This window comes from Mustela erminea, chromosome 20, assembly GCF_009829155.1.
Source record: "Mustela erminea isolate mMusErm1 chromosome 20, mMusErm1.Pri, whole genome shotgun sequence".
Classification (NCBI taxonomy): Eukaryota; Metazoa; Chordata; class Mammalia; order Carnivora; family Mustelidae; genus Mustela; species Mustela erminea.
In genome coordinates this window covers 31,990,710-32,018,032 of record NC_045633.1, presented here as the reverse complement: position 1 = coordinate 32,018,032, position 27,323 = coordinate 31,990,710, and the positions used below count along the sequence as shown (strand labels likewise).

At 56.8% G+C, this 27,323-nt stretch overlaps 3 protein-coding genes across 8 annotated transcripts; 1 reads left to right on the top strand and 2 right to left on the bottom strand.

The window, feature by feature from the left end:
- TFR2 (transferrin receptor 2) lies at positions 1–26,709 on the top strand. 3 transcript variants are annotated; one of them, XM_032328195.1, is made up of 20 exons: positions 1–321; positions 567–816; positions 925–1,111; positions 6,807–6,947; positions 7,029–7,140; positions 7,263–7,385; positions 7,758–7,874; positions 8,006–8,145; positions 8,424–8,587; positions 9,541–9,660; positions 10,176–10,258; positions 10,333–10,396; positions 10,483–10,550; positions 10,634–10,710; positions 10,790–10,874; positions 10,963–11,190; positions 11,477–11,617; positions 14,125–14,427; positions 22,629–22,648; positions 26,699–26,709. In XM_032328195.1, the coding sequence occupies exons 1-18, from the start codon at positions 283–285 to the stop codon at positions 14,407–14,409; spliced, it is 2,424 nt and encodes an 807-aa protein (XP_032184086.1). In that variant the 5' UTR covers positions 1–282; the 3' UTR covers positions 14,410–14,427; positions 22,629–22,648; positions 26,699–26,709. The 3 variants fall into 3 exon arrangements, with proteins under 3 accessions (XP_032184086.1, XP_032184087.1, XP_032184085.1); XM_032328196.1 differs by lacking the exons at positions 22,629–22,648; positions 26,699–26,709 and adding an exon at positions 15,303–15,368 and having other exon boundaries at positions 14,125–14,410; XM_032328194.1 differs by lacking the exons at positions 22,629–22,648; positions 26,699–26,709 and having other exon boundaries at positions 2–321; positions 14,125–14,888.
- On the bottom strand, positions 16,876–19,721 carry MOSPD3 (motile sperm domain containing 3). Of its 3 annotated transcripts, none has more exons than XM_032328220.1 (6): positions 19,629–19,721; positions 18,887–19,150; positions 18,587–18,662; positions 18,122–18,351; positions 17,176–17,340; positions 16,876–17,095 (listed from the first exon to the last, which is right to left on the bottom strand). In XM_032328220.1, the coding sequence occupies exons 2-6, from the start codon at positions 19,086–19,088 to the stop codon at positions 17,064–17,066; spliced, it is 705 nt and encodes a 234-aa protein (XP_032184111.1). In that variant the 5' UTR covers positions 19,089–19,150; positions 19,629–19,721; the 3' UTR covers positions 16,876–17,063. The 3 variants fall into 3 exon arrangements, with proteins under 3 accessions (XP_032184111.1, XP_032184109.1, XP_032184110.1); XM_032328218.1 differs by having other exon boundaries at positions 19,538–19,711; XM_032328219.1 differs by lacking the exon at positions 19,629–19,721 and adding an exon at positions 19,382–19,435.
- On the bottom strand, positions 22,384–27,322 carry PCOLCE (procollagen C-endopeptidase enhancer). 2 transcript variants are annotated; one of them, XM_032328211.1, is made up of 10 exons: positions 27,203–27,322; positions 26,215–26,323; positions 25,529–25,787; positions 25,237–25,311; positions 24,507–24,631; positions 23,894–24,030; positions 23,357–23,586; positions 23,042–23,119; positions 22,750–22,920; positions 22,384–22,619 (listed from the first exon to the last, which is right to left on the bottom strand). In XM_032328211.1, the coding sequence occupies exons 1-10, from the start codon at positions 27,295–27,297 to the stop codon at positions 22,453–22,455; spliced, it is 1,446 nt and encodes a 481-aa protein (XP_032184102.1). In that variant the 5' UTR covers positions 27,298–27,322; the 3' UTR covers positions 22,384–22,452. The 2 variants fall into 2 exon arrangements, with proteins under 2 accessions (XP_032184102.1, XP_032184103.1); XM_032328212.1 differs by lacking the exon at positions 25,237–25,311.
- Between the last annotated feature and the right edge of the window lies 1 nt (position 27,323).

Here is a 27,323-nt window from a genome sequence, read left to right as displayed (position 1 = left end):
TGCCCCAAGGTCAAAAAAATTGATTGTTTTGCCGGGAAGGAGCGGGAGAGGGACTGTGGAGGGATTGGCAGGGGACGGCACAACCCCTTGTCCTCTAGCCTGGGCTGGGGGTTCATATCTGGAAGGCTGGACTGAGGCCAGGACAGAGCCCCCACCCCTTTCAGGGGGAGAAGAACAGCTTGGGCCCAGGCTGCCTGCCAGGGCTGATAAGAGGCCCTCTTGGAGCTCCCACAAACGGTTTATCACTGTGGGGGGAACGGCCTGCAGGGCTCAGGAGGGGGCATGAGCATGGAGCGACTTTGGGGTCTACTTCAGAGAACGGTAAGACCAAATGGGTTGGGGGACACTTTAGGCCTTCTCTCCAGGTCCTTCCACCCGCCCCCCAACCCCCAAGGCTGGTCCCTCCCCTTCCCACCGCCATCTCTCCCCTCCAGCTTGCCTCTGGGGACCCTTTCCCCTGCCTTGTGCTCCTTTGGCACTCCAGAGCCACTGACCGTTATGGCCAGATCCTACCCCCTGTGCCTCTTTCCCCAGTCTCATGCCCATCGTGCCCCCACCCCCTGCAGCAAAGGTTGTCCCCACGACCCTCTCAGACCATCTACAAGCGCGTGGAGGGCACCCAGCAGTGGCGCCTGGAGGAGGAAGAGGAAGAGGGGGCGGAGGGGGCTGAGCCAGCAGCCCACTTCTGCCCCATGGAGCTGAGGGGCCCCGACCTGGGCTCTCAAGCGGGGAGGCAAAACCTTGGACTCTGGGCAGCAGCAGGACGAAAGGCTGCCCCCTACCTGGTCCTTACAGCCCTGCTGATCTTCACTGGGGGTGAGAGTCTTCCCGCCCCCACCAGGGAAGGGCCTGGGTTGGGGGGATTTACGGAGTCCGGAGTCCGGAGCGGGGCGCCAGGGGAGTCTCCATCTTGCCCTCCCCCAGCTTTCCTTCTGGGCTACGTGGCCTTCCGCGGGTCCTGCCAGGCATGTGGGGATGACGTGTTGGTGGTCCCCGAGGACGTAAACTATGAGCCGGGCCCAGACTCCCACCAGGGCACCTTGTACTGGAGCGACCTCCAGGCCATGTTCCTGCGGTTCCTGGGGGAGGGGCGCCTGGAGGACACCATCAGGTAAGGATCAGCCTGTCCCCTGCCCCTGGCCTTGAAAACCCTCATTCGCTTGGTTGGACTCCGCTTCCTTTCCTCTCCTCCTAGGACCCTGATGTGGGGTCGCTTCTGAGTCCTTCCGCTCGCCTCCTTGGCCTCCCTGTTCAGTGTGGTCCTGGGAAGGATGTATGTTTGGAGCGCAGGGAAGGGAGAGTGTTCTGGAGATAAGCGGACAAAGGGCGGGACGCCTGGGTGGCTCAGTGGGTTAAAGCCTCTACCTTCGGCTCGGGTCTTGAACCCAGGGTCCTGGGATCGAGCCCCATATGGGCTCTCTGCTCAGCAGGGAGCCTGCTTTCTTTCCTCTCTCTCTGCCTGCCTCTCTGCCTACTTGTGATCTCTGTCAAATAAATTTTAAAAAAAATTAAAAAAAAAAAAGAGGGCAAAGGGCTTGGGAAATTCGGGAGCGAATGAGGGAGAGCATAGGGGGCCAGTATGCAGATAGGAGGCAGGACAGATCCAGAAAAGTCCTGAATGCCACATCACGGGTCCGTGGATTTTGACCTGGGACTGTGGGGAGCTCTAGGGGCTGGGGGCACAAGGAGGGGCGGGGGAGCTCTGAGGAAGGATATTTTAAACAATCAGAAAAAAAAAAAAGAAAAAAAAATGAGAAAGCAAATGCATTCAAGAGCTCAGACCACCCCCCTCCATCTACATTACGGGAGAGAGAAGCCAGCCAGAGGCAGACCACACGGGGTTTCTCTTGTTTTGCTGAGGTCACTTTCCCCATTGGGAAGGAGCTGCCCAGGCAGGTCCAGAGAAGAGGTAGAGTCACCAGGAGCACTGTCTTGGGTCAGGAATAGTATTTCAGTGGATTTTCCTGGGGGTTCTAAGTAGAAGCCCATGTAAGCCATAGACAGTAAGAGATACAAAGTTTCTTTCTCAATGGTTATACCCTTTCTTTTTCATTGCTTTATCACATTAGAGAGGACATGAATTTAGGTAATGATGACAGGAGATAGGCTTGTCTCCTGACTTGCATAGAAATTTTTTTTTAATTTTTTTAAAAGATTTTATTTATTTATTTGACAGACAGAGATCACAAGCAGGCAGAGAGGCAGGCAGAGAGAGAGGAGGAAGCAGGCTCCCTGCTGAGCTGAGAGCCCAACATGGGGCTCCATCCCAGGGTCCTGGGATCATGACCCAAGCCGAAGGCAGAGGCTTTAACCCACTGAGCCACCCAGGTGCCCCTGGATTTTTTTTTTTCAAATATTTTTCCAGAATGTACTGAAATGATCATCTGATTTTTTTGCTTCAGTTTATGTCTATACGTTTTTAGTGTATGTTTCTGTTGTAATTAGTATTGATAGATTTTTCTCATCTTCATGGGATCAGTGTGAAACTTGATCAAGGTGTATTACTACTCTTTGCATACACTGGACCCACCTTGCTCAAAGACCTTGCGTCTGAGCCATCAACAACATGCGGGGCCTCCTCATTTTCTTGAGCAAGAGTCGGTCTTCTGGGTGCAAGCTGAGCAGGTGGATGGTTTGTCAGGTCCCACGGGCAGGTGTGGCACCGGGGATGCCATCAGAGGGCAGGGAGGTAAGAGGGGGGTGGTGAGGGGGGTGAGCAGTGAAGGGATCCACCATTCCAGGGTGGATGGAAAAGGAAGGAACGGGATAGTCTGGAGCACTCAGTGGGGTTGAAAAGCAGGCATAGGGGAGGGTCAAGAAGCAAGCCAGAACCTGGAAAGATCTAGTCAGAGAGTGGGATATTGGAACTTTTAAGATTTATCTGATCTCCCGGGTTCTATTTATCTGCATGTGTCCAGCACCTAGCCCAGTGCCTGGCATTTTAGTTGGTGCTCAGTAAATCCCCAGTGGGTAAAGATTCCAGAGATGGAATTCTGAGTAACCACAAGCCCGATGTGGGTGTGGCAGGGGAAGTGAGCCGCTAGACTCAGTGACACTGATGAGGTCTTTCATTCATTTATCCACCAAATGTCTTTGAGCCTGTACTATGTGGCAGGTGCTCGGCTAAGTAGGTGGGGTTAGTGGAGGAGAGAACAAAAGTCTGGGCTATGTCCTTATGAAGCTTCCAGCCTGTGGGGGAAAATCAGTACTGAACTAATAATCACTTTCATGACAATGTATTTATTACCACTGTCACTGTTTCGAAGGAAAAGTGAAGGATGTAGGGAATGACTGTGACCAGGGGGACCCGACTTAGATTGGGGGCCAGGGAAGGCTTCCTGGAGGAGGTGATGAGCTGAAGCCTGAGGGCTGAGTTGTTCACCAGGCAAAGAGAAGGTAGAAAAGCATTCCAGGGACGCCTGGGTGGCTCAGTTGGTTAAGCAGCTGCCTTCGGCTCAGGTCATGATCCCAGGGTCCTGGGATCGAGTCCCACATCGGGCTCCTTGCTCGGCAGGGAGCCTGCTTCTCCCTCTGCCTCTGCCTGCCTCTCTGTCTGCTTGTGCTCGCTCGCGCTCTCTCCCTCTGTCTCTGAAAAATAAATAAAATCTTTAAAAAAAAAAAATTAAAAAAAAAAAAAAAAAAAAGAAAGAAAAGCATTCCAGGTCAGAGAAGAGTAGGTGCAAAGGGGCTGGGGTGGGAAATGGTGGCTTCTTGGAGCAAGTGAAGGAAGGTCCATGTGGTTGTCTGAAGGAGAGCAGAGGGGTCCGGTATCCAGACAAGTGGTGGGACAGAACCAGAAAAGTCTTGAAGGCCCCATCATGGACCTTGGATTTTTGACCTGTGGCCTCAGGGACCTGTGGTGTCAGGGTGGCTATAGCTCAGGCCATAAAAAGCCTTAATATCTACCCAAACTGCTTTGGATTTTATTCTAAGAGAAAAGAGAGAAATGAAGAATTTTTTTTTTAAGATTTTATTTATCTGAGAGTGAGAGCAAGAGAGAGAGCATTGGAGCAGTGGGGAGGGGCAGAGGGAGAGGAAGAAGCTGGCACCCCACTGAGCAGGGAGCCCAACACTGGGCTTGATCCTGGGACCCTGGGATCATGACTCAAGCCGAAGGTAGACATTTAACCCACTGAGCCACCCAGGTGCCCCAGAAATGAAGACTTTAAAACAATAGAATATCATGGTCAGATGGGAGGGGGAGGGGTTTTTTAATTTTTTTAAGGTGAGTGCCAAGAACAGTTTATAATACTCCTGACACGGTGGTTCAGTGTCTCTGTGAAGGGCTTTTTTTGGTTTGGTTTTGTTTTTTAAAAGATTCTATTTTTAAGTAATCTACACACAACGTGGGGCTCAAGCTTAATAACCCTGAGATCAGGAGTCCCATGCCCACCGACTGAGCCAGCCAAGTGCCCCAGTGAAGGGCTTTTAAAATTTCCCTCCCTAGCCCGTAGCCCTCTTTCCCATGCCCTCCCCCAGAAGCAACTCATCTTTTTTTTTTTTTAAGGTTTTATTTCTTTATTTGACAGAGATCACAAGTAGGCAGAGAAGCAAGGGGTGGGCAGGCTCGAGCAGAGAGCCTGATGCGGGGCTTGATCCCAGGACCCTGAGATCATGACCTGAGCCAAAGGCAGAGGCTTAACCCACTAAGCCACCCAGGTTCCTCTAGAATCACCTCATCTGATATTTGCTGTGTGTCTTTAAATTCACACATGGCCTTGCTATACATGTAATGTTTTATGGGCACATGTAGATTTTTCAAAACATAAATGTTTGCCTAAAATCCTCTGTGTCCATTATTTTAAAAGTTAAGCCATATGGAAAAATACAAAGAGGAAAGTTTAAAAAAATAAAAATCAGGGGCGCCTGCGTGGCTCAGTGGGTTAAAGCCTCTGCTTTTGGCTCAGGTCATGATCCCAGGGTCCTGGGTTTGAGCCCCACATCAGGCTCTCTGCTCAGTGGGGAGCCTGCTTCCCCCTCTCTCTCTGCCTGTCTCTCTGCCTACTTGTGATCACTATCTGTCAAATAAATAAAATCTTTTTAAAAAAAATCATTCCAAGAGGCATTGCTTGGATGTAGCTATCTCTGGTGTGTGTTTTTAATTTTGATAAACTTTTTTTTTTTTAACTTCACATGGTGTTTTCAAGGTCTATCCATATTGCAGCGTGCCCATCAAATTTATTGTTAGGCACAGGAATCCGCACTGCGCATCACGTATTTTACAAACACACTAAAACTAACACAGGCTAGCTCGCTCTTTCTTTCTTTCATTTTTTTTTTTAAGATTTTATTTATTTATTTGACAGAGAGAGATGACAAGCAGGCAGAGAAGCAGGCAGAGAGAGGAGGAAGCAGGCTCCCCGCTGAGCAGAGAGCCCGACGCGGGGCTTGATCCCAGGACCCTGAGATCATGACCTGAGCCGAAGGCAGCAGCTTAACCCACTGAGCCACCCAGGCGCCCCTCTTTCTTTCATTTTTGAGATTTTATTTATTTGAGAAAGAAGAGGGAGAGCATGAACAGGGGCAGGGGGAGAGGGAGAAGCAGACTTCCTACTGAGCGGGGAGCCTGAGGAGGGGCTCCATCCCAGAACCCCAGGGCCCCAGGACCCCAGAACCCTGGGATCATGACCTGAGCCAAAGGCAGACGCTTAACGGACTGAGCCATCATCTGAGCCTGACAGATGCAGTTTCAAACAGATGCTTGAGCTCCTGGATTGGGCTGGGAGGAGGCGGCAGGGATGGTACCGAGAAAGCCCCCCTGACCACGAGCCCTGGGGTGCAGGGGTCCTCTTGAGAGCTGAGGGGTGGAGGCTGGGACTAAGGCACATCCTGCACATGGATTTCGAAGTGGCAGCATGGACTGAGGGGACCGTGTGTCGAGAGGAAAATGCTAAGCCAGATGCCAAAGTCCTTGATGAAAGCAGACAAGGGACAGATTGGCTGGAAGAAGGGCAGAAGAGGGGAGAGCTGGATGGCAGAGGCTTCAAAGGGGGTTTACCGGAGGAGAGATGGTCCGAAATTCCAACAGTGGAGCGGGGAGCTTGCTTCTGCTCCAAGCCCGGGTGGTATAAGAACCCGAGTTCTCTCCTGAGCTCAAGAGCCCCACGGGAGACCTAGCCTCTCAAGGGACAGCTTGGGTTTCTGCCAGAGCAACAGGTAGAGGGGTACTGGATGAGGAGGCTGAGGAGGGAGGCGTCCGCCTTGGAGCGGGCACAGGTGAAGTCCATGGCAGGGAGACGGGGGTGGGGGGGTGGGGGGGCCAGTCTGTGGCAGGAGTGAGATGGAAGAATAGGGGGACAACAGGCTCACTTAGGTGGTGACAGTGGAAGAAGACAAGGGACCCGCTATCCTATCAGGAACCATAGTATCAGATGTCTCTGTTCGGTGCAGCTGGAGGACGGGGGAGACGGAGGGCTGCCCAAGCCCACTTAGTCCTTCAGAAGAAAAGCGTTTTCATGGGTGGCCAGTGTGCATGTGTGTGCATGTGTGTGTGCACGTGTGTCGGGGGGCCGTAGATAGACTGGTGAGTTTGCCTGGGCAAGGAAAAACCTAAGGAATGGTGGGCAGGATAGCACGGTATCGGATGCTAAGGCTTTAAGCAGAAGGAGGTGACCTTAGAGATAGCCCAGGTGGTGACCGGATGAATGGTGATGGCCTGGGTCAGGGAGAGACTTAGGAGCCCCTCGCCGCCCAGAGCCCAGGGCGACCCCACGTCTCTGGCATCATTCCCTCCTCCCGCCCTCTCCTCCAGGCGTCCAGAAGTCCCTCTCCCCTTCCGCGCCCCAATCCCGCCTCTTCCCGCTCAGGCAAATCAGCCTTCGGAAAAGGATGGCTGGCTCGGCGGGGATGGCCGCTCTGGCTCAGGACATCCGGGGGGCGCTCTCGAGCCAAAAGCTGGACCACGTGTGGATGGACACGCACTACGTCGGGCTGCAGTTTCCCGACCCGTGAGTGCGCTGGGGGCGCGCGGGGGGCGCGCGGGGGGCGCGCGGGGAGCCACGGAGACGCTCACCACCTCTGCTCTTCAGTGCTCATCCCAATACCCTGCACTGGGTCAATGCGGCTGACAAGCTCGGGGAGCCCCTGCCGCTGGAGGACCACGACGTCTACTGTCCCTACAGCGCCACGGGCAATGCCACGGTGAGCGCCCCCTGTCTCGCCTCCAAGTCGGGAACAGCGCGCACCCTTTCTGGGGTGGCGGAGGAGGGACCCGGAGGGCGAGCCTTACCGCCTTACCGCCTTACCGTCCTCCCCATCCCCAGGGAGAGCTGGTGTACGCCCACTACGGGCGGCCGGAGGACCTGCAGGACCTGCGGGCCCGGGGCGTGGAGACGGCGGGGCGCCTCCTGCTGGTGCGCTTGGGGGAGATCAGCTTCGCCCAGAAGGTGAGCGTCCCTGAACGGGGGAGTGGCCGTGGAACCGGGAGGATGCGGGGCTGGGGAACAGAATAGCAGCGGATGGGACGCGTCTAGGAGGCTGTCGGAGAGAGAAAAGAGAGAACCAAGTGGGTCGTAAGAAAATGTTGGCAGGAAATGTTGGGATGGGGAACAAACACGGAGGAATGCAGAGGACAGTGGGACAGTGCCAAGGCACCGGGAGAAGGCGGGAAGATGAGGGTCAGGCGGTGCCCACAGGCTCTCTGTGGTTCCATGACAGCGGAGCGGAGACTGTGCTACTTCCCTTTTCCTTGCTTCTCCTGCCCTTACAACTGGGTGCTCTCTGGGAGGAGGAGTCCGTTAGCCACTCCCCTTCCCCAGGTGGCCAGTGCCCAGGACTTTGGGGCCGGAGGAGTACTCATATACCCCGATCCAGCAGACTTCTCCCAGGACCCACACAAGCTCGGCCTGTCCAGCCACAGGGCTGTGTATGGACATGTGAGTCTGGGGGAGCCAGCAGTGGTTTCTTGGAGTCCCCAGAACTGGACCTCCTTGTCTGGGATGAGGCTGGTAGGCTACCCCCGGGAGCCCAGCTCACAGCTTTGGTGTGGACATCCCTTTCCTCGCAGGTGCATCTCGGAACTGGGGACCCCTACACGCCTGGCTTCCCTTCCTTTAATCAAACCCAGTTCCCTCCAGTCCAGTCCTCCGGCCTCCCTAACATACCCGCCCAGCCCATCAGTGCGGACATTGCCTCCCTCCTGCTAAGGTGAGGGGCCTGTGGGGGCCAGGATGGGAGGAGGAAGGGAGACATAGCTAGCCTGTAAAGTGCTTTTGCATGAAGTAGGAAAAGGTCGATCTTCTGCGTGGGCTCAGCCTCAGTTTGAGCAGGACACAACCTGCACAACTGTCCACGGCAGCAGGCAGAATGCAGAAGTCGAGCTGGAGCCGGAAGGTGGGAGGGAAAGCGCAAAGAGGGAGCTCTGGGCTCTTCTACAGCCTGAGCCTCTGTGTCGCTTCTGACCCTTTCTCCCCACCTTTCTCCAGGAAGCTCCAAGGCCCTGTGGCCCCCCAGGAGTGGCAGGGGCGCCTCCCAGTCTCCCCTTATCGCCTGGGCCCTGGGCCAGGCTTGCATCTCGGGGTCAACAACCACAGGGTCTCTACCCCCATCAGCAACATCTTTGGCTGCATCGAGGGCCGCTCCGAGCCAGGTGTGCTAGCTTGCCCAGCATCCCCTGCAGCCAGAAGTTGGGGAGCCACCACTCATGAACCCTGGCTAGAGATGGGGATGGGGCAGGTGGCCCTGGGGGCGTGGGCAAGAGTGGTGCTCAGTGGAGGGGGCGGCAGGGCTGAGCAGGGAGGGAGGCTGGCGAGTTGAGGCTGATCTGGGACCGAGAGGGGTGGCAAAGAGTAGATCCCATGGTCAAATCTGTCCAGAAACGGGATGGGCAGCTTGGCACAGTAGTGAGTTCTCTGGCACGGGACGGGAGTAAGCATGAGTTGGGTGATCTTACAGCATGAACGGGACTTCCCATGAGATAGATGAACCTTTCAAACCTAACTAGACATAGAGAGCAATGGGCAGTCAAAGTGGGTTTTTGAGCCAAAGAGGGTGGTAGCTACAAGCGCTGATGGAGAGACACGGGGTGGGGGGTGGGGGGGCATGTGGCGGCTCAGAGGAGAATGCGGGAGCAGGGGGGGGTGGATTAGAGAGAGGCGTGAGGGAGCCAAGCTGCCCATCCCGTTTCTGGACAGATTTGACCATGGGATCTACTCTTTGCCACCCCTCTCGGTCCCAGATCAGCCTCAACTCGCCAGCCTCCCTCCCTGCTCAGCCCTGCCGCCCCCTCCACTGAGCACCACTCTTGCCCACGCCCCCAGGGCCACCTGTCAGGACTTGCGCAGGACATGGCCGGGCCAGGGAGGTGATGGAGTCCAGCATGAGGCCAGGCACCCTGCTGAGGGAGCAGGCCATCTAGGCAGGGCCGAGGGGAGGAGGGCCACTCTTCTTGAGGACAGCAAGGATTGTAGGGCTGGGAGGTGGAGAGTTGTGGGAGTGCAGGACTGGGAAATGGTGGGGAGGCCCCATGAGCACGCACCCTCCCGGGTAGTCTCTGGGTTCTCCCAGTGTAAGGACGTGGACCCCAAGTCTCCCCTCCTGCAGATCACTATGTTGTCATCGGGGCCCAGAGGGATGCGTGGGGCCCAGGTGCGGCCAAGTCCGCTGTGGGGACGGCCATCCTGCTGGAGCTGGTGCGGACCTTTTCCTCCATGGTGAGCAATGGTAAGGTCAGGGCCTGGGCCGGGCAGCTGGGGCTGTAGCCCCAGCCAGCACAGGGCAGAGAGGCAGGCGGGCACAGGCTAGAGGGTGGCCAGGCAGACCTGGGCTCCAAACCTGGCTTCCTCACATCCTAGCTGGTGCCAGGCAAGTCGCTTCTCCTGTTTCTGCTGCAAACAGGAGAGTAGAGTTGGCCCTTGAGCAGCACCAGGGTCAGGGGCGCTGACTCTGCTCAGCTGAAAATCTGCATGTGAGTGGACCCAAGCGGTTCAAACCCAAGTTCAAGGGGCAGCTGTAGTAATGGTCCTCGGTCTGAGTGAAGCATTAGGCAGGAGACTCCGGAGGAAGGCTAGCTCCGTCCCTGTGATAGTGGAATCTGGGCAGACCAGGTGAGGTGGGCTGGGCTGGGGGCTTGGTGGGAGGGACAGAGAGACCCCAGGGCTGCAGGACAGAAGGAGACAAAGGTGCGTCACTGCTGGGCCTCCAGCGGAGCCCATCCTCCTGACCCGCTCTGCTTCCAGGCTTCCAGCCCCGCAGGAGTCTGCTGTTCATCAGCTGGGACGGAGGGGACTTTGGGAGTGTGGGCTCCACGGAGTGGCTGGAGGTAATGTGGGGTCCAGGGCAGGGGGTCAGGCAGTGGGGAGGAGGGGGGTTAAACTCCACGTCCCTCATCCACAGGGCTACCTCAGCGTGCTGCACCTCAAAGCCGTGGTCTATGTGAGCTTGGACAATGCAGTGCTGGGTGAGTGGGGACGGGGGGCACCCGCTGGGTGCACGCTGGCCGCGGGGCCCAGCCTAGAGCCTGGCATCCTTTGTCCCTCTCTACAGGCGATGACAAGTTCCATGCCAAGACCAGCCCCCTTCTGATCAGCCTCATAGAGAACATCCTGAAGCAGGCAAGAGCCTGGCCAGGAGCCAGGGACAAAGGGAAGCTGGTGGCAGCCAGCGCTTGACCCGTGCCCGTGTCCTGCCCCCCCAGGTGGACTCCCCTAACCGCAGTGGGCAGACCCTCTTTGAGCAGGTGACCTTCAACAGCCACAGCTGGGACGCCGAAGTGTAAGTTGGGGCCAGGAAGGCGGGAGGACAGCTGTGGGGGGAGCCGAAGCCACACGCCCTCCAACCTGCCCACTCCCAGGATCCGGCCGCTGCCCATGGACAGCAGTGCCTATTCCTTCACGGCCTTTGCGGGGGTCCCTGCCGTCGAGTTCTCCTTCATGGAGGTGAGACTTCCTGGCCCTGCCCCAGAGCAGCAGCCCCCCGGCCCCTGTCTCCCGTGCCCCTGCGCCAGCCCGAGCCCTGTCCCGGCAGGATGGCCAGGTGTACCCGTTCCTGCACACGAAGGATGACACGTACGAGAACCTACACACGATGCTGCGAGGCCGCCTGCCTGCTGTGGCCCAGGCTGTGGCCCAGCTCGCGGGGCAGCTCCTCATCCGGCTCAGCCACGATCACCTGCTGCCTCTGGACTTCGGCCGCTACGGGGACGTGGTCCTCAGGCACATCGGCAGCCTCAACGAGTTCTCCGGGGACCTGAAGGTCTAAGATACAAACCCTGCTCCTGGCTTCTGGGGGTAGGGGGGGCGCTATATCCCCTTAAAGCGTTGCCCCGGCTCCTCACAGTCCTTAGGGTCTAGTCCCCTCTGGCAGCCCGGCCCCTTGACTCCTGCCCTACGACCCAGCTGGTACCCTCCCAACCACCCAGGTCTTCCCTCTCCCAGCATCCCGTCCCCCTAAAGCCCCTCTTCCTGCCAGCCCGGGAGTCCCAGCCTAGGCCGGGGTCCTGGCCCCCGCGGCTGGCCCCAGTCTGCATCTCCACCCTCAGGCCCGCGGGCTGACCCTCCAGTGGGTGTACTCGGCGCGCGGGGACTACATCCGCGCGGCAGAGAAGCTGCGAAAGGAGATCTACAGCTCGGAGGAGAGGGATGAGCGGCTGATGCGCATGTACAACGTGCGGATCATGCGGGTGAGGCCCCGCCCACCCCTCCCCCTCCCCCCTTCCCCTCCATCATACATACACACACACACACACACACACACACAGGGCCCTCCACTGCCTCCTCACCCCTCTGGAGGGAAAAAGCATGTACACGATCGTCCACCGTACAAGAGGCACAAGCTTCTGGCCCAGGAGGGGCAAATGCTTAAGAAATTCAGAGCAAGGAGAGCTCTCTTCCTCCTGGTAATAAGGCGGGTGAAACCCAGAGAAGCTGCCTGGGGGAGGTGTCAGGTAAAGTTATACAAGACCTTAGTCCTTGGCCCGTTCCTCCAGCTTAGTTTTGAAGACTTTGCAACCCACACAACATCTCCTGTTCCATCCCCCTGCTTCCTTCCATTTCTTTATGCCAAGAACTCGGTCTGGCCACCCACTGATTTTGGAAAATGGGATAAGTAGGGGCTGTGGGCATGGGGGAAAGTCTACAGGGCAAAATTAAAAACTGGAGCATCCTCTGTGAGTGTAGAGTAGACAGCGGACCCTCAGTGTATGCCCGACATTGAGTCCTCCTTGAGTCCCTGCCTGTTTTCCTTGGCATCACTCATTCTTTCTGTTTACAAACCCACCCCTCTTGCTCTTTTGTCCTTGCTCCTTTCTCCTGACCCCCCTCATTCTCTCTCTGTAGTTTCCTCTTCCTCCCCACTTCCTGGCCTCGCCACCTCTCCTCCCCTCTGTCCCCTCCACTAAGACACCAGTGATCCTGCAGGTGAGACAAGAGATTGGGCCTGGTTCCTTCTCATTTACAGATCTTGTTCTAACCCCTGCTGTCCCAGACTCCAGGAACACAAAATGATCCTCCCCTCGCCTGACCCCCTAAGTAGCTACATGTCCCCCATCTGTGCGTAAGGGACATGACTCAGACTCAGGGCTGGAGAGTTTAAGAATCAGTACTTCAGAACCAGGAGCAGAGAGCTGGGCCAGACCCAGGGAAGGTTGTGGCTCTAGACCAGGGGCTGGTAAATGATAACCCGTAGGCCAGACTTGGCCTGGTGCCTGTTTCTGCAAGTAACGTTTTATGGAAACACAGCCACGCTCATTGGTTTTCATATTGTCTATGGCTGCTTGTGTGCTGGCTGTGGTGGTCAAGTTTAGCATTTGCAGCAGAAACAACATGGTCTGCAAAACCAAAAATATTTACTATGTGCAGAAAAGGTTTGCCAAGCCCTGCTTTAGACTATGACGTTGGCCTTGAAGAATGGACAGAACTTGGGTCGGTGCAAAGAAAAGTCATTTCGGAGTGGAGAGGCCCAGAGTAAGGGTGTGGTGGGGACACAGGCCTGGTTGTCCTTAGGAGCAGCGTGTGGGCTAGCAGAGCCAGAACAGAAGCCTGTGGAGAAGCAGGGGGGCAGAGGTACACCAAATAGTGGGATAGAGTTCACCGATGAGGAGCCTTGAATGCCAGGATGAGAAGTTTGGATTTTTAAGGGTCCAGGCATCAAGGAAATTAGGAAGGTGTTTGAGCAAGGAGGTGATGTGGGCGGAGTGGACTTTTAGGAAGGATTTGGCCAGGGTGTAAATGGAGAAGAGGGAATGAAGTTAGCAAAGACCGAGGTCTGGATGAGAGTGGCAGGTTGCTGATGAGCGGCAGAAGATGCCGCCCGTGGGTGAGGGAACTGGAGTAAAGATGACAATTTTCCTGGGGAGGCACCCACCCACCCAGTGGGTATTGGAAAGTTCCCCAAGTGATTCTTTTTTTTTTTTTTTTAAATGATATGTTTTATTTATTTGAGAGAGAATGAGAGAGACAGAGAGCATGGGGGGGCAGGGGGGCAGTCAGAGGGAGAAGCAGACTCTCCACTGAACAGGGGGCCTGATGCAGGACTCCATCCTGGGACTCCATGGTCATGACCTGGGCCCAAGGTGGTTGCTTAACCAACCGATCTCTCCAGGCGCCCTCCCCAAGTTGATTCTGATATGCAGCCAGAGAAGAAAACTAATGGCGTGTAGGTAAGGAGACGAGAGGGTGTAGGTCGAACCCTGGGCTTGGCCATGGGTGGTAGCAGAAGGAACCAGAGAGGGTGGAAAGAAGGTGAACGAATCCGGCTAGGAGAGAGGCCGTCTCTGGAAAGACGTTTTGCAGGGAGGACAGACAGACAGGCACTTAATTAGGGCTGGCCAATCCCTTTGACCTTTGACTCTGGGCTGTGGACGTTCCCGGTGGTGAGGGGGAATGCAGACCATAGACTTCTTTGAGGCTTCAGCCGGGTAAGTGAATGGGTGAAGAGGGAACACTGGGGAGACGTGGATGCAGGCTTGGAGGCCCAAGGCTCAGAACTGGATAGAACCCAAAACACAGCGCGAGGACGCATCCTACCCAGCTGCTGGTGACGTCAAGGAATGGCCGCCCCCGATTGGGTAGCCACAGGGAGGTGGGACTTGAAGCAGCTGCAATGGTCCCAAGCTGGGTGGGGAGTTGCTGTTCTGGCCCGCGCTCTCGGCGGAACCCCCACCCCGACCTGATCCCCTTCTTGGCGCAGGTGGAGTTCTACTTCCTGTCCCAGTACGTGTCGCCGGCCGACTCCCCGTTCCGCCACATCTTCCTGGGCCGCGGAGACCACACGCTGGGCGCGCTGCTCGACCACGTGCGGTTGCTGCGCTCGGGCGGCTCTGGAGACCCCGGGGCCGCCGCCTCCAGGGTGGCTCCCGGCCTGGGCTTCCAGGAGAGCCGCTTCCGACGCCAGCTGGCCCTTCTCACCTGGACGCTGCAGGGGGCCGCCAACGCACTTAGCGGGGACGTCTGGAACATCGATAACAACTTCTGAGGTCCACGGTGGGAGGGGGCGGGGGGGACGGGGGAAGAAGCTGGGGCTTATGCCCGGAGCTCTTGCTCTCCCGTTAGAGTGATTTCTGGGTGATGGGGGTGCCTAGTACCACCTGTCATTGCCCACCGATTTCTCATCAGCCCTTCCCGTCTCTGCAAGGGGCCCAGCCGAGGTGCCAGTGCAGACACCCACCCCCAGGCCCTGCAGTGTAGGAGCAGGTGAGCTGTGCCTTCCACGATGGGCCGGCCATCCTGTCAGCTAATCTGAGAGCATCCCCGTGCTCATCGCACAGCCCTTCCCCTTCAGGAAAGGGGGTCCCCCACACCTAGCGACGCCTCTGGAAGGTTTCCTAGGCCCTGGGAGGGGGCCACCCCTCTTAGTGGAACCATAGCCTATAGCCCCAGCAGGTGGTCTGTGGCTGGAGGGGCTGGGGTTTGGACCTGAATAAACTAGACGGTGGCATCTGTTCTTTACAAACACCTTTATGCATGTTCCTTACTCACTCCACCCAGTCGTCTCTCACTTGAGACAGGGAAGGGTTGGGCAGAAGGGCCAGAGAAGGTAGAAGTAGGAATGCTCTCTCTCCACGTCTTGGGAGGCCGCAGGCTGGGCTCTCACGTCCAAGGCAGCTGCATAAATCCTGGGGCTGGTCTTTGGGCTACTCCGTCCTCTTTTGCTCCCAGTATGGCACAACAGGTCCTACCCTGGTTCCAGCATGAGCCTCTGCCTTTGCCCCTGCGCACCTCCTTGAGCCCCTCCATCCAGACTGGGTTCTCGGGAGCCTGGAAGAGGGTCAGACCCTCCTCAGCTATTTCCTTCCCTGACATACTGTCCAGGACAAATTTCCCAAAGTGGTTTCTCGGCCCTTTACCTTGTCCATTTGCTTCTTGTAGCACACAGAATAGTGGTCTGGAAAAAGATGTTCACGTCGTAATCCCCAGAACCTGTGAGTGAATGTTACCTTACACAACAAAAAGGACTTTTTGGACGTGATTCAATTGAGGATCTGGAGATGGGGAGTGTTTCGCGCTGAAATGTGTCCCCCTCACCAGAGCTGAAGCCTGATCCTTAGTACCTCAGAGTCTGTATTTGGAGACAGGGACTTAGGTTTGAATGAGGCCATTAGGGTGGGCCTAATCCAATCTAATCGGGGTCCTTATAAGAAAATTTGTCACAGGGGCATCTGGGTGGCTTGGTCAGATGTCAGGCTCTTGACCTCAGCTCAGGTCTTGATCTCAGGGTCATGAGTTCAAGCCCTACACTGGGCTCTGCACTGGGTGTGGAGTCTACTTTTTAAAAAGGTGGGGGTTCCCTGGGTGGCTCAGTCAGTTAAGGGCCTGCCTTCAGCTTCGATCATGACCTTGGAGTACTAGGTTCGAGCCCTACATTAGGCTCTCTGCTCAGCAGGGAGCCTACTTCCTCCTCCCTCTCTCTGCCTGCCTCTCTGCCTACTTGTGATCTCTGTTATGTCAAATAAATAAATAAAATCTAAAAAAAAAAAAAAAAGACGCAAGAGGAGCAGAGGTGGATAAAGGCGACGTGGCAGCAGAAGCAGAGAACAGACTTGAGTCTGTCTTAACAACCTCATCTTGCTGATTTTTGTCCACAGTCAACAACCTGCCAGTGTCACCGGCTGCCCCTTTCCTTCCTTCTCCCTTGCTCTGCATCTGAGGGCTGGACACATACCTTTTGAGGATCCTGTCCTTTTCCTGTGCCTTAGTTTTCTTGCCTGGTTAAATTGAAGTAATGTCAGACTATGCCATTGCCCCCAATCTTGGCAGGGACCTTGGTGTTTCTGAACCACTGGAGCTTAAGTCTTAAAGGGAGAGAAAAAATAAGGCACATAAAGGGTCAAAAAGCAGAAAAGGATTCTGGGTATTAGAAGCATCTAGGCAGGGGCGCTTGGGTGGCTTTAGTGGGTTAAAGCCTCTGCCTTTGGCTCAGGTCATGATCCCAGCATCCGTGGGGCTCTCTGCTCAGCAGGGAGCCTGCTTCCTCTTCTCTCTGCCTGCCTCTCTGCCTACTTGTGATCTCTCTGTCAAATAAATAAATAAAATCTTTAAAAAAAAAAAAAAAGCATCTAGGCAGCCCTGGCAAGAGGCTCTGATGGCTCAAGACTATGAGACTGGATATGTGCAGTGGGCAGGATCGGGCAAGATTTGTTTCTTTGTAGGTTAAGTACATTATTTTAGGGACGGGACCCTATTTGGGGGGCTAAAGGGGACCTTAAAAATCTGCCGGCCCAATCCCCTCATTTTAGAGGTAGAAAGAGAAGCTCAGAGAAGTTCAGTGACTTGCTCAAGGTCACACATTTTCCCAGTGTGACACTAGGACCAGAACCCAGGTCTTCTATATCCTCACTGGGCTCCTTGACTGTCCCCCACCCCTTCCTGGGTCTCCTGTGGCCAGAAGGAGAAACTTCAGGAAAGAATTGGGAAGGAAGGGGCTGCTCCCTCCGTTTCTCAGTTTGATTTTAAAAATTTATTTTATTCAATTTGGAAAATGAATACAAATCCCTGGGTGCCTGGGGGAGGGAAGATGGGCGGGAAGAAGAGGGAGTAGGAACTGAGGCGAGGCATAAGCATCACAGTGGCTGTCTCATGGGCACGTCCAAGTCCCTGCCCCAGGAGGTGGGGGGAGGGTGAGCAGAGGGCTCAGGTCCGGAGGAACACCGTGGTGAGGAGTCCTGGAGAGGAGAGAAAGAAGACCAAGGGGGTGAGCAGACCTGGGGCCCTGCTAGCCTCCCTCCTAGGTCCCAGTGCTCACCCAGGATGTAGGCTGCCACCAACTTCTGTCCCAGGGAGACGTGCAGGATTTGGGGCAGCTGGCTGCCGAGCTCGTCCTGGAGCGGGAGCAGCAGGAAGGCCACAGAGACTATGCCGGTCAGCAAGAAGAGGAGGAAGGAGCTGGTGGCCAGTTGTGGGGGGCGGTCTGGGAAACAAAGGTCATCAGAAGCTTCACCCCCCCTCCTGCCCAGCCCAGCGCCCTCCAGGGAGGAAGCTGGAGATGGGAGGTGTATTTTGATGGGCCTCCAGGGGACATATGGCAAGTGTCCCCTCCTCCCTGTAGCTTCTGTCCCCACAGGCATGAGAGACCCTCTCCCCTCTGGGCCCTCAGCACTTTTTTCTCTTCACCCTGCCTTCATTATTGACTCTGGTATATGTCCCTCAGGCAAGGGACTGTCTCCCATGTGCTGCCCGCAGCTTGGTTTGGCATAGTTGCTCAGTATGGGTTTTTTATTGAACTGAGCAGAGAGGAAGCAATGATAGGAAGTACTGAGGTTAGAGCTAAGGAAGAACTTTTCCTTCTAAGTAGAAGCCGGAAACCAGGGAAACTACAAAGCCTGCTTTTTGCCTAACCTGATATAAAATCTAAACTCCTAGGAATGCTTCTACAAAGAAGCAAAACACGGAGCCAGAAGACCCCTTCAGCTCCAGCTGAGCCCATCTCTAGGGTAATGCTCAAGAACTTGGGGCACCTGTGTGGCTCAGTGGGTTAAGCCTCTGCCTTTGGCTCAGGTCATGATCTCAGGGTCCTGGGATCGAATCCCGCATCGGGCTCTCTGCTTGGCAGGGAGCCTGCTTCCTCCACTCACTCTCTCTCTCTGCCTGCCTCTCTGCCTACTTGTGATCTCTCTCTGTGAAATAAATAAATAAATTCTTTTAATTAAAAAAAAAAAAAAGAACTTGAGAATTCCCATCCCCCGACTCACTCTCTGGGAAGTGTCTGGCCTTGGGTGGTGCTGTCCAGGAAGGAGGCCCTGGGTGGGGTGTTGGGTCAGGCTGTCCCTGAAGCTCAAGGGGGTAGGCTGGGGCCCTCAGAACCGAAGTGATGTCCTTGCGCCCCACCACTCGACCCTCAGCTCCCTCCTCAGACAGCTCAATGCGGAAGCGGTCCTGGACGTCATAGTGGCTGGGAATGGGGGCCACGTGGCGAATCACACTGGTCCCAAAATAGGAGAGAGACCCAGTGAGAGGAAGTAACAGGCAGTGATCCAAGTGGATCCAGGCCCCACCTCCCAGAAGCCTTCCCCTTAGGGACGCAGACAGAGGTGGGGAAAAAGGTTGCAGAGAACCAGGTCTGAGCTGTATGATACCAGCTCGGTAATTGAGACAAATTGAGACAAGGTGGCACCGACCCCTGGCTTCCGTGAGTCCCCTCCACCCTCCTCACTCACATGTCAATGCAGGATTGAGGCTTCACATATCCTTCTGCGTCAAACACCGTGTATTTGGCCGGCGCTGTGCACAGGACTGAGGGGTAAAGGCACACAGAGACCGACTTTTGCTTCAGAGACAAGCTTGCCCATGGAGGGACATTAGAGTCCCCCCCCCTTCTAACCCAGGGCTGGACGTGACTCTTCCAGCCCGCCAAGCTTGGCTATCTGACCCCACTCATCTCACTCCTCCAGCCCGCACATCCCCCAATGTCCTGCTGCCAGACCCAGATCCCGGGCATGAGGCGCCCATCCCTTCACCTCGGAAGCGAAGCGCAGCTCCCGTGGGGTTATAGAGCGTCAGCAGCTGCCGGGGTCCGCTCCGCTGGTCCGCCCTGAATACTAGGTCCGGGGGAAAGACGAGGACAGGGACAAGTCCCGAGGGAGGAGGGGCGCCCCGGGACCCCCGCCCAGGAGCCCCCGGGCCCACCAGCTCCTGGTCCTGGGGCGCCCCACGGCGCATGCAGGCTGTGGACGGTGGACATACGAGGACAGAGCTCAGGGGACAGGGCCCGGAGTCTAGAGCTGGGGGACGAGAGGGGAGAAAGGGATTGGAATGAGATCGGGGGGCAGGGCCTGGTCTGATGCCGCCGCCGCCGCGTCGGAACCCCGCTAGATGAGGCTCCCGCAGACCAGGCCCAGGCCCCCCAAACCCTTCCCCTCTCCAGCTCTGTCCCGGGTCCCTTTAAGCCCCGCCCCAAGCCCCACCTCATGGTCACGCCCACCCCATAAACCCTGCCCCTAGCTGTTCCCAACCCGGGCCTCGTTTCCAGGCCCGGCTCCCGATCTCCAAAAGCCCCGCCCGCCCCGCCTCGGGCCCCGCCCCTTCCGGGCGTCCCAGCTCTCTGGCCAGACCCCGCCCGCCGCAGCGCCCCCCTCCGGAACCGCCCTTTCTCCAATCTCTCCAGAGACCTTTATTTGCCCCTCCGACTCCTCCCTGAGGTTGGCCCGCAGCGCCTTCGTGCCTCAGCCTCCGAACTGCCGCTCGTGCTGTGAGGCTTACCTTCTGGTCACTGAACCTGCCAATCAACTTTTGGCCGGACCGAGGCTGCCATCTTCCCGAGAGACCGGTTTCTGCACTTCCGCCGTACGGCCCCTGTCATTGGCTAGGGCGGCCTCGTTTCCGCCGTCAGCGCGCGCCGATTGGTGAGTCTAATGACGTGATTGGCTTGATCCCAGTGACGTATAACTTTACGGGCTACTCTGGCCAAAAAGCTCTACCCGGAGTAAGTCAGGGGGTCCGGCGGAGTTTGGGAGTTGGGAACTGGGCTTTGTTCCTCCCCACTGAGACCTCCAAGTCGCTAGAATCACAACCCATAGGAAAGCCCTCTTTTTCTATTTTAATCCCAGGCTCTCCTAGAAGCCCCTGCAGCCATCATAGCGGCTTTCCATGGTCCTAGTTGGGAGGTTGCTTCCAGTTGGGCTAGGATTGAGGCAGGGAAACTGCAGGGACCCCATTGTTTTGTTTTGGTTTTGTTTAAGAGTTATTTGAGAGAGAGAGAGAGCACGAGTGGGAGGGGCAGAGGGAGAGAGACTCCTGAAGCGGACTCCCCGCTGAGCGGGGAGCCTGTTGCCCGGTGAAGCCGAGGACCCTGATCATGATCTGAGCCAAAATCCAGAGAGTGGGCCGCTTAACTGACTGAGCCCCTCAGGTGCCCCAAAAGCCGCCCCCCTCTTTGATTCTTTTCCAGTTTCTATTCTTGCTAGGACCTGCACCCCCACCCCACTCTACACATGCCTCCTGATGCAAAAAGCATATGTCCTCCTTGTAAGGGACAAAGAGAGAATATCTTTGGAGGCTTCCAGTACAATAGGTGATACTTAGGGAATGATCTGACAGAGCCGTCCTGTGCCTATTCAGGCCACTCTCACTAGATATCTACAGGCCAAGACCCCCTGGCTTCAGGGAATGAGTGACTTATGAAGGACGTGGAGCCTATGCTTGTTCTGACCAGTTGTTGGATGCCTGAGGGAACAGGTGTAGTGGACCTCAAGAAAAGACGAGACTGGGACGCCTGGGTGGCTCAGTTGGTTAAGCAGCTTCCTTCAGCTCAGGTCATGATCCCAGCGTCCTGGGATCGAGTCCCACATCGGGCTCCTTGCTCGGCAGGGAGCCTGCTTCTCCCTCTGCCTCTGCCTGCCATTCTGTCTGCCTGTGCTCGCTCTCTCCCCCTCTCTCTGATAAATAAAATCTTTAAAAAAAAAACTTCAAAAAAAAAAAAAAAGATGAGACTCATGCTCTGTTCCTTTCCAAGTCTCAGGAATGCTCAGTCCATCTCTGTCTCTCTCTGTAGATATAGATGTATAGATATATCTAATGGATCTCAACACCCAACCTTCCTGCATCAGGATGTCAGTCCATGGCTCCTCTCCTGAGTTTCCCTTTCCAGCGTGGGACTCAGAAATCAGTCGCATTTGCATAAAGGAAGTAGGATTTACCAGCCCTGCCACTGGCATCATCCCAAGGTGAAGGATCTCACCCCAGGCCCCACGACTGGTTAGCAGTAGAGCAAAAATAAAGTTCATCTTATCCCAAAGCACCCCAACAAATGCAGAAATCCCTTTATCCTCTTAGGCTTTTGTTTTCTTGACATAGTTTCACTTGATTTTATTACCTGCTTTTTATTTTATCTGCTCCAGTAGAATGTACTTTTCTTCCCTACAAGAGCAGAGACTTTGTTTTTTGGTTCATTCCCAAGTGCCCGCCATTTGAAATGAACAAAGGAGTGACTAGGAAGAAACTTTGAGCTGAGATCTGATGGAAGTTAGGAAGCGGGCCATGAGAAATCAGGGGAGCGCATTCTGGATAGAGAGGATAGCTAAAGCAAAGCCCCGAAGCAGAAGGGTACTGGAAATGGTCAAGGAGCCACCGAGACTGGAGGAGTGATTGCAAAGGGGACAGCAATCACTGGGAGGGTGCGATGCAGATCACCTAGAGCCTCGGAGTCTGCAGTAGGACTTCAGATTTTATTCTGAGACTGATGGAAAACTATGGAAGAGGTTTTCCTCATTTCTTTTTCTTAACGGCTTTATTGAGATCTCTTAGACATAGAAAAATTGTTTAAGGTGTACAACTTGAGGGGCACCTGGGTGGCTCAGTTGGTTAAGGGTTTGATTTCAGGTCAGGTCGTGATCTCAGGGTCTGAGATCAGGTGATCTCAGATGATCTCACCGTTCCCACTTGGGGGGCACGGTTTGCTTGTCCCTCTCTGTCTGTGCCTCCCCCTGCTTGTGTTCTCTTTCCCCAAAGAAAGTCTTTTAAAAAACATGTATACATTGTGAAAAGATTACCACAATCAAGCTAATTAACATATCCGACACCTCTGTGGTGTGTGTGTTGGGGGTGTGTGTGTGTGTGTGTGTTGAGAATAAGGGAGAGGGTTTATTTTTTAATTTTTATTTTAAAAAAATTATAAAGATTTTATTTATTTGGCAGAGATCACAGGTAGGCAGAGAGGCAGGCAGAGAGAGTGGAAGAAGCAGGCTCCCTGCTGAGCAGAGAGCCCAATGCAACGCGGGGCTCCATCCCAGAACACTGGGATCATGACCTGACCCAAGCCGAAGGTAGAGGCTTTAACCCACTGAACCACCCGGGCACCCCCTAGAATAAGGGAGAGTTTTGAGCAAAAGGTGACAAGGTCTTAGGTTCTTAAAAGATTATTCAGGATAGCAAACAGTCTGTTGAGTCTGTTGAGTTTAACGCATGAACGAAATCTCCTAGATGGACCCCCAGACTACAGAAATGGAGATGATACCCCTTCCTCCATCAAGAAACATTTATTTGGATAAGAAAGGAGTCTTTAGGGCTCCGGAAGGTAGCCTGGGTTTTAGGCCTGGGACCCAGCAGCCCGAACAGGCTGGGAGGGGCACTTCCTCTTGCTGAGGTTGGTGAGGATCTGGTCCTGGTTGGACCGGTAGAGAACCACGAAGCTGTCTGCAGGAAGGACAGGACCTCTGTTTTCGTCCACTTGGCCCATGATCAGATAACTGGCTCCTGGGGGAGGAGAGGGAGGGGTCGAGAGGGTGTTATTGAGACCTTGTAAGATGTACCTCCTTGTCAGTCCTCCAGATTCTATCATTTTCATAAGGCTATGTCCTCTTCCCCATTTTGCCACATCCGTTACCTTTCTTCATGGGGGGGCACTGCTTGCAGGGCACATAAAACTTCAGGGGGGTGTCAGTGAGTGGAGAGGGCAGGTCCAGGCCTCCGGTTTTGTAAGCACCAATGAGACTGACGGTGACAGTGAGGCCCTCTCCTGGACCCCGAACCATGGACTTCACTGTTGCGGTCACCACTGTGGGAGAGTGGGCGTGAGAGGTTGAGGCGACAGGAGGCCAGCTCAGGGCTGGAGCCAGGAGGGGGGACTCTGAGGACAGGAGGGGAGGTTAGAGCTGCTGGCAGATGGGGCTTCTTACCCAGGCTGCTGGAACAGAAGTTGCTCTGCAAGGTGCCTGTCCGTCGGCACTGCTTTGGGCAGGACACAGCAGGCACGGCTAGGAGGGAGAGGGGGCGACGTTTGTGGAGGGGGACCCACCCAGCAGGTAGGAAGGGCCACTTCCCTTATAATGGCCTCATTGATTTGAATTCATTCAGAGTTCTGGGCAGCACCCAGTACCAGACGTCAGTAAGGAGGAGGCACCAGTGAGTGATGAATGAATGAGTTTGGAAAGTTGGTGTTTGAAACGGCTCTCTTCAGTCTGCATCCCCTTCCTCCCCCTTCCCAGACTCACCGGGGGCCCCCGGAGTTGCCTGGGCTTCAGACGAGGCCTTTGGTTTCTCTGCAGGTGGGGGTCTGGGCTTGGGGAGCGAGGTACCCGGCCGGGCAACCTCCCCGGGGCTCCGGGCCTGCCCTTCGGCACCTCGCGGCAGGGTCTTGTAGGAGGCCGAGAAACCATCGGCCGTGACACTGAGGTCAGAGACGAACTGGACGAGGAGCTCGTTCCCTTCGGAAGAGATGGTACTGCGGGTGGCGGGGCACGGAGGAGGGGGCGTCAGGCGGGCCTTGTCATCTCCGCCCTGGTTGGCTGTACCAGCTTCCGGCCTTCGCAGGACCTACTCGCTTCTCCATGGATCGGTGGACCCGGACCTGTCCTGGTGCCAAGCCGGGTCTCTTGCCTGGTCTCCTACTAGCTCCGCCCACCCGCCTGGGGCTCACGGGTTCAGATCCCGCCTCTTCAGCTAAGCCTGGTCTCCCCCCGCGCCCCAGTCCTTTCCCTAGAAAGGTGGAGACGCTGGGACCCACCAACCACCCGGGTCCATCCCCTCACCCCGGGGCCGTGTCGCCGCAGAACTTCCCCAGCCTCTTGGAGTCATCGCTCACTGCTCCGTTGAACACGCTGACCGAGTCGTAGCGGCAGTAGGTGTCGGGCTCCAGGTCAAACTTCCCGAAGGTCAGCGAGATCACCTGTCCCCGGGGAGAGAGGAGGCTGCGCGGCTGGACCCCCGGAAGCCCAGAAGCTCGCGGCACCTCCTCTTCCTCCTCCCGGGTCCCCCGTACACCACCCCCCTCGTAAAAGCGTTCACACCCCAGCTCGGAGGGTCACACGCCCAGGGGAACCCTTCGGCGGCGTCTTCCGTCTGGGCACCGTCTAGTCCTGGCTCGCGCTCAGGGAACAGACCCGGCCTCCACCTCCAGCGCCACCTCATACACCCACAACCCCGTTTATGGATCAGCGTCGGGTACCTCGCTCTCGTAAGACTTGTCACAGGTGTGATTTTACACTTTTTGTTTGGGTGCAAGCAGTTCTGGGTCTGTTTTTGCTCCCTACCAGCGCGAGCTCAGTGGTCGCCACCGAGCAGATGGTCAGTAAATCTTTGCTGGCTGCACGCTGGAGAATGGCGCCTGGGTCCCCGAGGGCGGCCCGGGCAGGGGGTCGGTACCTGGTCCGGGGGCGCGATGATGTGCCAGGAACAGCTGATGCCCGGGGGGTAATCGGACTCGGGCCAGTTGGGCGTGGTCAGGGTTCCCTGGGCCTTCTCCAGCCGCCCCCCGCAAAATTGGTGCTCTGGGGAGGGGAGAAAGTATTGGGGGTGGGAGGCGGTGGAGACCCTCGGTCAGCTCGGAGAGAGCTCTAGGCTGGAAGACTGTGCTGGAAGCTCAGACGTCTGGGTCCCAGCGTGAGGGGACGAGAAGAGGGGTAGGAAAGAGGGGGTTGGTTAGCAGAGAGGGGGCCTGGAAGAGAAGGGCTCGGGGGAGTCTTGGACCTCCGGGCCCCCCAGGCAGGCGGTGGAAGGGGGAGGAGCCATTGGCTGGACACGGTCCCTTCTCGCCCCTCCCCCTGCCCCGCGGCCACTTCGTTCCTCTTCCCCGGGGAGATCCCATCTCCCCGGTCCGGCGGAAAAGTCCCCTGTGCAGGCTCGGGAGTCCTCACGTTGTGAGGGTGCCCTCAAATTGGGGCACAGCCCAGAGACCCCTTTGGGGAGGTCTCTGCCTTAAACATTTTAGGGGAGACTTATGCCGCCAGGAGGGGGGTGATGGGACCGCAATCGGGAGCCCCGGGCTGGGTGTAGGGGGCTCCGGGTTGGGGGAACCTAGTTCCCCAGCCCGGGGGTGCCCCCTCACGCCCGTCTGAGGGAGCCCGATTGCGGACGGGGGCGGGCAGTTACTCACCGTCCCAGTAACCCCAGGCCGCCCATTCCACCCGCGGGTCGGTGACCCATTTCCGCCTCGCGCCTGGGGGGGGGCCTGGAAGAGGGGGTGGGTGGGAGCGGGAGGGGGGGAGAGAAGACGGGGAGGAGGGACTGAAGGGGCAGTTAGTGAGGAAAAAGGGTAAGGGAGGTAATGGGGGCCCTAGGCTCTCGGGCGCCGGGTTTGGCGCCGGGTGGAGGTTAAGGCTGGGGGCGGGGCCTGCGCCGGGGGCGGGGCCAGGAGAGGGGGAAGGCGGAGGTGAGGGAGGTCTCACCAGTGCCTGAGGTGGCCCTCCCGCTGTACCAGAGCAGGAAGCCTCGTCCTCCCGTGCCCTCGTCCGCCGTCATCCTCAGGGTCACCTGGTTGCCGGGGGCGACTAAGGGCGCAGGCCGGAAGGTCCCGCAGAAGCGTCCAAGCCGCTGGCCCGAGGTTCCAGACCCGGCAAAGACCTCCAGAGCATCGTAACGGCAGGCCGAGTGCTGCTCCAAGTCGAAGACTCGGAAGGAAAGGGACACAGTCTGGCCCTCAGGGACCTGAAGGCAGGGACAGGGAAGAGGACCCGCAAAGTCAAGGCACACACAACCCAGGCGGAGGGTACCTGCATTTCATACAGAAACGGGGCCTGAGCAGGAAGGGACCCCATCAGGGTGCAGAGCAGGGGGCTGGGGCGCTGCCCTAGCTTGTGGCTCAGGCAGGGACAAGAACTAGGGCATGGAGAGATTGGAGGGTCGAGAACGGAGTTGGGAGTAGGGGAGCAGGCCCTGAGTTAAGGAAGGTGTGAGGACACTTTGCCACGTGTTACTGTGGGCACTGCTGCCCTCTGTGACCGGAGGGAACAGGGCTTGGGCCTGGGAGAAGCGGTGGTGCAGGGACCGGAGGGGGCCGGCAGACTGGGGTTCCCTTAGCAGTCAGGCCTGCAAGACTTCAACCAGGGGGTAGTGATCAGGAGGACCTTCTCACCGTGATTGTCCAGATGCACTCCTTATTGGGGGGGTAGAGGTTGGGGAAACCCTCACTTGCCACGTAACCTGACTCCCCGGTCACATCCCCTCCACACAGGAACACGGGTCTGGAGAACAGAAGAGGGGTCAGCCATGAATGGAGGAGAGCTTGGGACCGATAGGGTAATGAGGATGGGGCGGGGTGTGTGGGGGGGGGGGGGTGCAGGGAGGGACGCCAAGAGGATGGAGGAGAAGGCCTAGGGGATCTGGGACAGCCTCAGCCAGCCAGACCGGGATTGAGAGGATTAAGAACAAGTGGGGCCAGCAACTTTGCTGTCTTTCCAACACCCCCAGTCCCCACCCCCACCCCAACAGGAATTCCCGGAATCCTCCCCAGGCTGCTCCTCACTCTCCCCCCCACCCTCGCCCTGCCTGGCAGTCGGGGACAGGAGCCGCCTAACTACTTCCAGATGTGGACACAGCCACGAGGCCATGGGGGGGAGGGGGGCGGAGAGATGAGCGGCGGCTATGGCCCTCACGTTGAACCTGGAGACCAGATTTCCCCAGCTCCCAACCTTTGCCCTGCTCCTGTTCCTGCTAAGTACTTGAGTATCTGACTCCCCGGTCCCCCACTCGCTCTCTCCTCTCCCCCCACCACCTCTGATTTCCCTCCTGGAATCCAGATGTCCAGCTACCAGGCAAGTTCAGAGTCTTGGTGCTCTCAGGTTCCACGGAGGGGGGCCAAGGGTCTGGGTGGATGGGGAGACTTAAGAGGACAGGGGACAAAGGGTGGCGGAATGGGGTGGGGGGGACAGTGGTGACCCACAGATGACCGTGGTCTTGCAGTAGGGAGAGAGAACTTAGGGGCTAGGGGGAAGCTGGGGCTGTGGGAGATTTTGGGGGGGGTGGTGTGTGAGGAAAAGAATCCACAGGATCCACAGGCAAAACCCCCAGGAATCAGGGCTTTTGCAGCTCACTCAAGCTATCTGGAAGGTGCCGAGACCTACCTGGTATAGTTGGGGGTCTGGCTCTGGGCGAAAGGTAGCAGGGCCCAGGCAGTGAGGAGGGGCCCCAAGAGGGAGGCTGTGGCAGCAGGCAGCATGGCCAGGGGGAGAGGCGCTGGGGTCC